Source organism: Lolium perenne, chromosome 3 (genome assembly GCF_019359855.2).
Source record: "Lolium perenne isolate Kyuss_39 chromosome 3, Kyuss_2.0, whole genome shotgun sequence".
Classification (NCBI taxonomy): domain Eukaryota; kingdom Viridiplantae; phylum Streptophyta; class Magnoliopsida; order Poales; family Poaceae; genus Lolium; species Lolium perenne.
Window position 1 is genome coordinate 53346461 of NC_067246.2, and position 8645 is coordinate 53355105.

General features: G+C 41.7%; 1 protein-coding gene across 1 annotated transcript; it reads left to right on the top strand.

Moving 5' to 3' along the window:
- The first annotated feature begins 313 nt into the window (after positions 1–313).
- LOC127341241 (uncharacterized) lies at positions 314–4490 on the top strand. Its single transcript, XM_051367036.2, has 6 exons — positions 314–577; positions 740–904; positions 991–1086; positions 1210–1443; positions 1552–1739; positions 3743–4490. Exons 1-6 carry the CDS (start codon positions 421–423, stop codon positions 4292–4294), a joined length of 1392 nt encoding a protein of 463 aa, XP_051222996.1. The 5' UTR covers positions 314–420; the 3' UTR covers positions 4295–4490.
- Positions 4491–8645: the final 4155 nt, after the last annotated feature.

Below are 8645 nucleotides of genomic sequence, written 5' to 3' on the forward strand. Positions count from 1 at the left end.
GGATAAATACATGCCGACGCCCCAACGTTCATCCCATCACTGTTTCGACAGATAACACCAACAGCTCCCTGATTGCCAGTACGAGACACTGCCGCATCAACCATAAACTTATGAACACCGGGAGGCGGTGCTTGACCTCACTAGATAGACTCTTTAGTCTTGTGCAAAAAAAAAAAAAGATAGACTCTTTAGTCGGCCCACAAGCAAAACGAATCGAACGCAAAGGAACGCAGAAACGGTCAAGAGACGGGATGTAGTGAACCGGGCTGGGCCTCGGGCCATATCTCGGCTGCAAGTATAATCCGTTCCCCGCACCTCGACTCGAGAGAAAGAATCTTGGTTCCCCGCGACCTCCAGTGGAAATCCCTAATCCTCTCGGACCCAACGCGCCGCCGTTCGCCGCCCGTGACGACGGCTTCGATGGAGGAGCAAGTCTCCCGTGGAGCAGTGGAGCTTCGCCGTTCATATCACGCTACCCACTACCCTAACGCCTGCGCGGATCATGCCGGCCCGGAAGACCCAGGCGATCTCCTGGAGGTTGCCGAGCCCCACGACCAGCCGGCGCACGTCGTCACTGGTGCCCATCCTTACTCTTCCTCGATAATTCTTCAGTATTGATCCTGCCTGATAGGGAGTGCAACTGCACAGATTTTTACATCTTCGTGAAATTGCCTGGCGTGCCTTGGACCTCATGTTGCAACTAGGTTTTGATCAATTATTATCTGTTGCGACTGCACAGATTTAGATCCTTGTGAAATTGCCCACCGTGCCTTGGACCTCATGTTCCCACGCGATGACGACGATTGGAGCAGCTGGAGCGCAAGGGAGGAGGGTACTAGTGACGACGACGATGTTGAGACTGTACAAGTGATAGACGGGGACGAGGAGGAGACGGATTGCCCAGGTATCCACTTCTCCATCCACAGTAAATTGCCCTTCACCACCCAATCGATAATCAACTAATCTGTAGGTTTTACATTGATTCTTCAGGGGAAAATGTAGTCGATGACTGTAGCACAGAGGAAGGCAGCGATTACGACGATGATAGGCAAGTGATAGACGATGATGAAGAGACAAACTGCCCAGGTAGCTAATTCTCTCATCAGATGATACAAACATTGCCTTCCAATCTGAAGGAAATACAGGATGTTTTTATATATATTCAAGTATTTGACTGCTGACATGACATGTTTTACATTAACTCTTCAGGAAAGCTTTACCCTGAGAGCGAAGCAGACGAGATAGAGCGCAAATGGGCAAAAAGCACCTTCCAACAGTTTGTAGAGTACACCAACATATGGGAGGAGATCATGGCCCTGGGAGATGAGGATGATACCCCTTTACCTCCTCGTCCTATGAAGGTGTTTCCTGACGCAACAGGTGCATGTGTTCTTGGGTTAGACTGCCACCACCGTGTTTACAGGACCCATGACACTTCTACCAGTAAGTGCATTGTGCCATTCATTCCTAGCAATTAATCTCTGCTGTTGTGATATCTATGTATTTTCTTAGCAATAGTAACTTGAGTTTTCTTCACTTCATTGTTCGCAGCCCCATCAACTCTTGGGTACCGCACACCAGAAGCTATGCTACAGATATTTTCTTTGTGTTTGTCAAGCTCTGAGCCCTCGTGTCCCACTAGTGTGTATGGGATATTCGCCATTCGGGATAACTTTGACCCGCGCCGGAATTATGTCTTTAACCGCGCCAGGGTAGATGCTGTTGCGGTTCAGAAACAGGTAATCAAGGCTTGTCTTGTCTACAAATTGGTTGGCTGCTGAATCATGATGTTCATCACGTATGTCAGTTAGCTTCTTTGATTTGTCCCCTTTTGCTTGCAACTATTAAAAGATGTGTGAGGTCAGGTTAGTTTATTTCTCCAGGTTCGAGGGATCTACCCTTTTTTGTTGTTTTCAGTTACATGATTTTTTTTTTTTACATCAAACCACCAGATCTGATCTCAAAATTTATATATTATATTTTTACCAAAAACATACAAAAACCAGTCATCTTATTGATATAATTCAATATAAACACACCCCTATTTCTTTTTCTTGTTGTTATCTGCATGGACATTGAGACGGTTATAACTCCAGCTAGCGGGACATTATGGGGGCATGCGGTAGATGATCTTGAAATACCTAGCGGTAATCTGATCTTTCATGTGATACTCCTAGATTTTTAGCAGCTGACTACATGAAATAATTGTGAAGTAAACAGATTTACATTAAAGGCACATCATGTCTCGCATATTGAAACATGTGAAAAAATGTACCCTTGAGATGGAGCGAGTATCATTCAACAGTATATCTTACTGAGTTTGTTCTGCTTTTACATGCTAATGTATTTAGAACTGGATATTGCGGGGAGACGTGTGGATGTCCAAGGGGCATTATGCTCTAATATTTTAAAAGTGTATAAATGAAATGCGAACACCATGTTATCACATAGATGCATGAGCAGTTTCTTTGTTTACATAAGTAATGCAGTTCTAGCAGATACTCTCAGGAATAATCTAAAATCTTACTTGAAAACTAATGACTGTACGCACTCCATCACTTTTATGAAATGACTATTTATAGTAGAATTTTATCTAGGCAAGCAGACTTAGTTAATGCGCCTATTATTAGCTGTTGAATTGTATCTAGGACCATGATTATGCTTGTTTTATCTACGAATTGGTTGGCTGCTGAATCACGAAGTTCAACCATTGAGATTTAGGACAGTTAGCTTCTTTGATTTGTCCCCTTTTGCTTGCATCTATTAAAAGATGTGTGAGGTCAAGTTATTTTATTTCTCGAGGTCCAAGGAATCTGCCCCTTTTTGTTATTAACACTTAAATTACTATTTTTACATCAAACCATCATATTGGAATCTCAAAACTTATATGATTATACTTTTGTATGCCATGTACATACAAAAATCAATCATCTTATTTACATACTTCAAAACTTATATGCATAGGCATTGAGATGGTTATAACTCCAACTAGCAGGATATTAGGGGGCATGGGGTAGATGATCTTGAAATCCCTAGCAGTGATATAATCTGACATCTGATACTCGTTGATGTTGAGCAGTTGACTACATAAAATAGATGCAAAGGAAACAGATTTACATTATAGGCACATGCATGCATGCCTTACATATATTGAAACAACTGTGAAAAAGTTTCACCCTTACTCCCATCTCGAGGGTGAAAAAATTCACCCATATCTCTCATGCATGTACCCATTATGAAGTTATCCACACAGACAGTTCTACTTATAACGACCACATTCCATATCTGTTATAGTACTAGAGTATACACTTCTAAACATTTCATTTACCTCAACTGGCTTCAACATGGCAGAATTTTAGTAGACAACTCTATGCATACATCATGTAGCTAAAATTTTCATTATGACATGTTGCACTTCCTCTCGTTCCTTCTAGAACAAGTATTGGAATTCCCAAGATGCATAATTTGTGCTAGTAATCTATTCTGATATGTGATACTCACAAATATTGAGCAGCTGACAAGATATATAATAGTTTAAGGGATATCATTACATTCAAGTCACATGCATTCTTAGATATCGAAACAAATGTGAAAAAAAATCCACCCTTGAGATGGAGTGAATTATCACTCAGTAGTTAGTTTGAACATGAGCTTGTATATCTCACTAAGTTTGTTCTGCTACGCACTGATCTTTTTGGATGTGGATATTGCTCATCAGTCCTAACAAGATGTTAAATTGTAGGAATCCTTTGTCTTGCCTCTTTGTAGCCCATGCCGAGGAATGTATGTATCAGATAAGGCATTATTAGAAGTTGATCTTTGGGAAAATAAGGAAGGGGATGAATCAGCTGACAAGCAGCAAATCTCTGCATATGTTGAGATCAACATCGTTTTAGAACATGATTTCCTGTTTTGTGGACGGATTCCTGGTGATAAGTGTAATTTGGACATAACGTACACAGTTCTTTCAAGAAGTGTTGAGGCTGTAATACAAGTCTATGCAAAGGTTGACCATCCTCATCATGTGAGGTTCACGGCTTTTAGCACTGGATATTGTAAGGATGGAGTCATGCTGTTGGATGACAAACTATTTGGGAGCGAAAAATTATTCCAGCATATCGTCGCTGTGAAAGCAAATGAAGAGTTGGATGTTGTTTTAGAAGTGGACAATTCATTGTTCAAGTGGACTTTTCGGGATGAATATGTCGGCGCTGTTATCTCTCCTGATGACTCGATCTTTGACTATGGCTTGTTTTTTGTGAGGGTACTGTTTGCTCCAAAGGATTCTAATTGAAGCTCAGCTCCACCATTCTGATGTATTGCCATTGGCTGGAACTCTTTCGAAGAAGAGAAAAATGATGTTCTTAGACCTGTTAGTAGCAGCTGAATTTCTCTTGGCAAGCTTTAGGTGAACAGCAAATGTCTTTGGTATGGCCTGTCTATGTAAAATGTTGAACTGCTTAGCATGTTCAATATGTGTATACTGTCTACATGCTCTGTCTTTTTCTTGTCCTGTTATTATTATCCTTATGGTTAGAAAATTAGGGAGTACCTTATTACTGTACACCGCAGCACCAGGTGTAGTAGGCATCCTATCGCAGACGTGTCTGGCATGCGTTGCCTCTTTGGGGGCGTCCACGTTTTTTTTTTTTTTTTTTTTTTTTGAGATGGGGGGCGTCCACGTTTTGATAGAAATTAAACTGAATAGTTTGTTTGAACATGGGGATAATCCCTTAGAATATTGGTTGTACCTTCACCCAATTCCAACAAAACACAATCCTCAATTAGTAGATTGAACTAAGTTTTGGGAAAAGGCGGGTTAGGTGGGGATTAAATAAACACAATACTCTAATACCAAACATGATTTTACCAAACATACCAAACATGATTCCCACTAATCCCCAAGTACTAAGGTCTTAATGTTTGCAAGCTGAAACCTGTTGCAACCACATCACTCTAAGGGCCTGTTTCGTTTGGATGTCCACGGGAGAAATATTTTCTACATCACACGAACTTTAAAGCATCTGAAAAGTTGTACGAGGGGAAACGCTCGATTCGGCCATTTCTTACGATGCAGCCTTGTTCTTGTGCTCGCTGGGGCAAAAATGTGTCGCGCTGATAAGAGGGAGGGATGGCGGGAACCTGCGCTCGCCGGGGAAAATACGGCGGGAGAAATTCACTCACCTCTCGCCGATACTCCTCCCCTATTTACACCTTCCAGCCTCACCGCCCAAAGCCGCGCCACCATTTTCCCCCTTTCGAGATATCCCTCCGTAGATTTTCTCCGGCCACCAAGGTAAGGGACGGTCTCTTCTCAAGCTAGTGGACCTCCGTCGCGGAAGTTCATCCTCCTATGCCTGGCCGACATGTCGTCGTCTTCCTTCGCCGGATCTGTGAGTACCTCCCAACCCTAGCTTAGATCTACACTAACATTGGTGGTATCTATGTATGTATAGAGAGTTCTTGGTTCGATCTTATAGTTTTCTTACTTCTTGCTTGGATCTGTAAGACCCTAAAGTAGTTTTGCTTAGTTTGTTGCTTCGATCTGCACTTGTAGAGTACTTCTGCGTGGATCTGTAAGTTCTTGTTTCAATCTGTAAGAGTAGAGTAGTTTTTCCTTAGTTCTTGCTTCGATCTGTAAGCCTAGAGTGCGTTCCTAATATTTCGTGTGGGCGTTATTTCATCGAACACCTGCTTTTGCTTTCTTCTAAGCTACGTCGTCCATGTATAAGTGTGATAGTTAGTACCAGCTAGGCATTTTTCTTAGCATGCTTGCTTACCATTGTCAATGATGTTGTCTTGAGAGCTTAGCTTACTTACCATTGTTCTTGCACGTTGCTACTTTGATTGTCTGTATAGTACGCAACCTTCCCTAATCCATCGGCGAATTCTGTGTTGCCGGCTTAGCCACTCCGTTACATCCCGGTGCCTGATAGGTACTGCCCTATTAGAAAGAAATAACTTCATGATATGGTATGCCGCTCTGTCCAGCTTCGTGTTGAATCGGGTGTGCGAGTTGGTCAAGAAAGGGATGACCGGAGTGCAGTTCTTCAGGAAACGTGACCTGAAAGCGATTGTAGATCATGTTCTGAAGTTCACTAGCCATAAGGTTGGTGTCAATCAACTCTACAACCAACTGAGGCACTTGAGAGCAAGGTGGGTTCATGTATTGTGGTGACCCAGCGTACCACTGCATGGTGTAGTACACAAGTCGTTGACATAACACAAGTGAAACACCGTTCCACCCATATTACATCCCTCAGAGTGGTACAACAGAAACATATGCGAGTCCAAGGTATGTCTATAGAAGTACACACGAACTGTTTACATAAGATCAACACAACCTCCTACTTTACAGTGAGGTAAAACTTCAAATAAAGCTCCAGAAGAACGACTCGTAATCTATCTTATTGCTAGCTTAAGTTCAAGAGCTACTTGGCTTGCTATAGAAATCTAGCTACTTAGGTGCTAGGATTAGGGAAAGATTCCCTTCTATTGCTAGTCTAGGTTTCCATTATAACTGATGCAGGAGTTGACTCCATTGACTTCGTTGTTTGGATTCTTCATCTTGTTGCAGTTGACTCCTTTGTCTTCGAGTTCCACGGTAGTTTCTCCTTCGGTGCATTGCTCTAAGAAGGGGGTTCAAACGAGATAGAATGAGTACGAGCGTACTCAGCAAGTTCATATTAGGAAATATGTGTATCATGCACTAGCTACAGCCATAGACCAGAAAGTCATAGGCCAATGCAAGTTTTTGTAAACATTTCTTCAAAAGGTTTATTTTATTCTGAAAACTATGCCCGTCAGTCTTCACAGGTTGACTAGAACTTCGTGGAGTTCCTTTCCTGCCGCGTTCGCGATTCCTTCCGAACAGGGAGTGACAAATACAATTCAGTATCCTCTGCGGAGGTGCGTTACTTTTCCCATAAGAGAACTTATCCTTGATACCAACCGGGTGATCGTTCCCGTCCACACTTCCTTGGTGTGGGGCCAGGTGTAAGGTCCAAGCCAATCACTGCCTTCTCCGCGACCCTGCAAACCCACCCTTTTGTCCAACCGTACACCTCCAGTAGACTTCCCCCGATAATACGGCTTTACTCATGGTGTACTCCGGACAATCCATCATAGATGGTAGAGATTAACATCACTAATGGATGGGGATTTAAAAGGATTTCCCAACCTATTGCGGCAGTGCCTCCAACACCCCACCGTCTCTACCAATCCGTTGGCGTGCAGAAGGGAAAAGATACAGCTGACTTCCCCAGAGCCATTATAGATCTTATGGTCAACGCGATATGTACGGCGCTAGAATCACTGGACGGCATTGGTAATTAATCCTAGGGTGATATAACCCATTGCAATGGAACCTCCACCATATCAACACATACCATGGTTCCATTGCCCACCACATAGTCATATTCATAATTGTAAAATAATATTTGCTTTTCAATGCATGAGTGATAAGTATAGTACTTTGCATATAGTTTGATAAAAATAATCAAATGACATGAGCAAGCGATGAACTTGCCTTTCTTGACTGCAAGATTATGCAGGAAAAAGCTTCGATACGTGATAACTCCAAATTCTGAAATACCATCATTGTCCGGTAAGGACAATGTTTAAAGAACTGGCAAAGATGCTATAATGCATAGTATGAGATGCAATCGTCCCGAGCGTAATCTAACCTCGATGATTCAGGATGGATGAGTTGTAAAGATTTCTTTAGGGTTTGTTGCACTTTTATAATGGTTCTCAAACAAGGTTCTTATTAGGGTTTGGTTATATTAGCATCGTAATCAAGTGATATAAGACATTATAACAATTGTACACATAAATAATAGTGGTGGAATAATATGTAAGGATCAGTTGTCAATTTTAAGTTCTATGGAACATGGTTGATGATTACTTATACTATACTTCAAAAGAATAACTTTTGAAGAACATGTTGTTTAAGAAATATTGAGTATTTTAAAGAAGGATTAAGGCTTCTAAGGTTTGATTGACACTTGTACTTCAAAAGAATAACTTTTGAAGAACAGGTTAAATAAGAACATGAATTACTATAGTTAGGGGCTATGGCTTTTAAGATTTACTTATTAGATTCATTTAGTTCTCTAATAGGAACTAGTTGGATTGTTTAAATAGAATTGGTCTATACATAGCAAGTATTAACAATTTATTACTATGGTTGATTATGATATCATTTCAAAGGATGGTTATCCAGATGGTTCTATAAATTAGCTATTAGGGTTTACGATGGCTTCATGATGGCGTGTATTTCACACGTTCGTTGGGCAACCCCAAGAGGAAGGTATGATGCGCACAGCAGCAAGTTTTCCCTCAGAAAGAAACCAAGGTTTATCGAACCAGGAGGAGCCAAGAAGCACGTTGAAGGTTGATGGCGGCGGGATGTAGTGCGGCGCAACACCAGAGATTCCGGCGCCAACGTGGAACCTGCACAACACAACCAAAGTACTTTGCCCCAACGAAACAGTGAGGTTGTCAATCTCACCGGCTTGCTGTAACAAAGGATTAACCGTATTGTGTGGAAGATGATTGTTTGCAGAAAATAGTAGAACAAGATTGCGAGATTGTATTTCAGTAAAGAGAATTGGACCGGGGTCCACAGTTCACTAGAGGTGTCT

Bases quoted from the DNA above. Each gene is read 5' to 3' on its own strand.
- LOC127341241 (XM_051367036.2), top strand. From the start codon at position 421: ATGGAGGAGCAAGTCTCCCGTGGAGCAGTGGAGCTTCGCCGTTCATAT. The intron at 905-990 runs GTATCCACTTCT...TTGATTCTTCAG, and splicing joins GGAGGAGACGGATTGCCCAG to GGGAAAATGTAGTCGATGAC. The intron at 1,087-1,209 runs GTAGCTAATTCT...TTAACTCTTCAG, and splicing joins TGAAGAGACAAACTGCCCAG to GAAAGCTTTACCCTGAGAGC.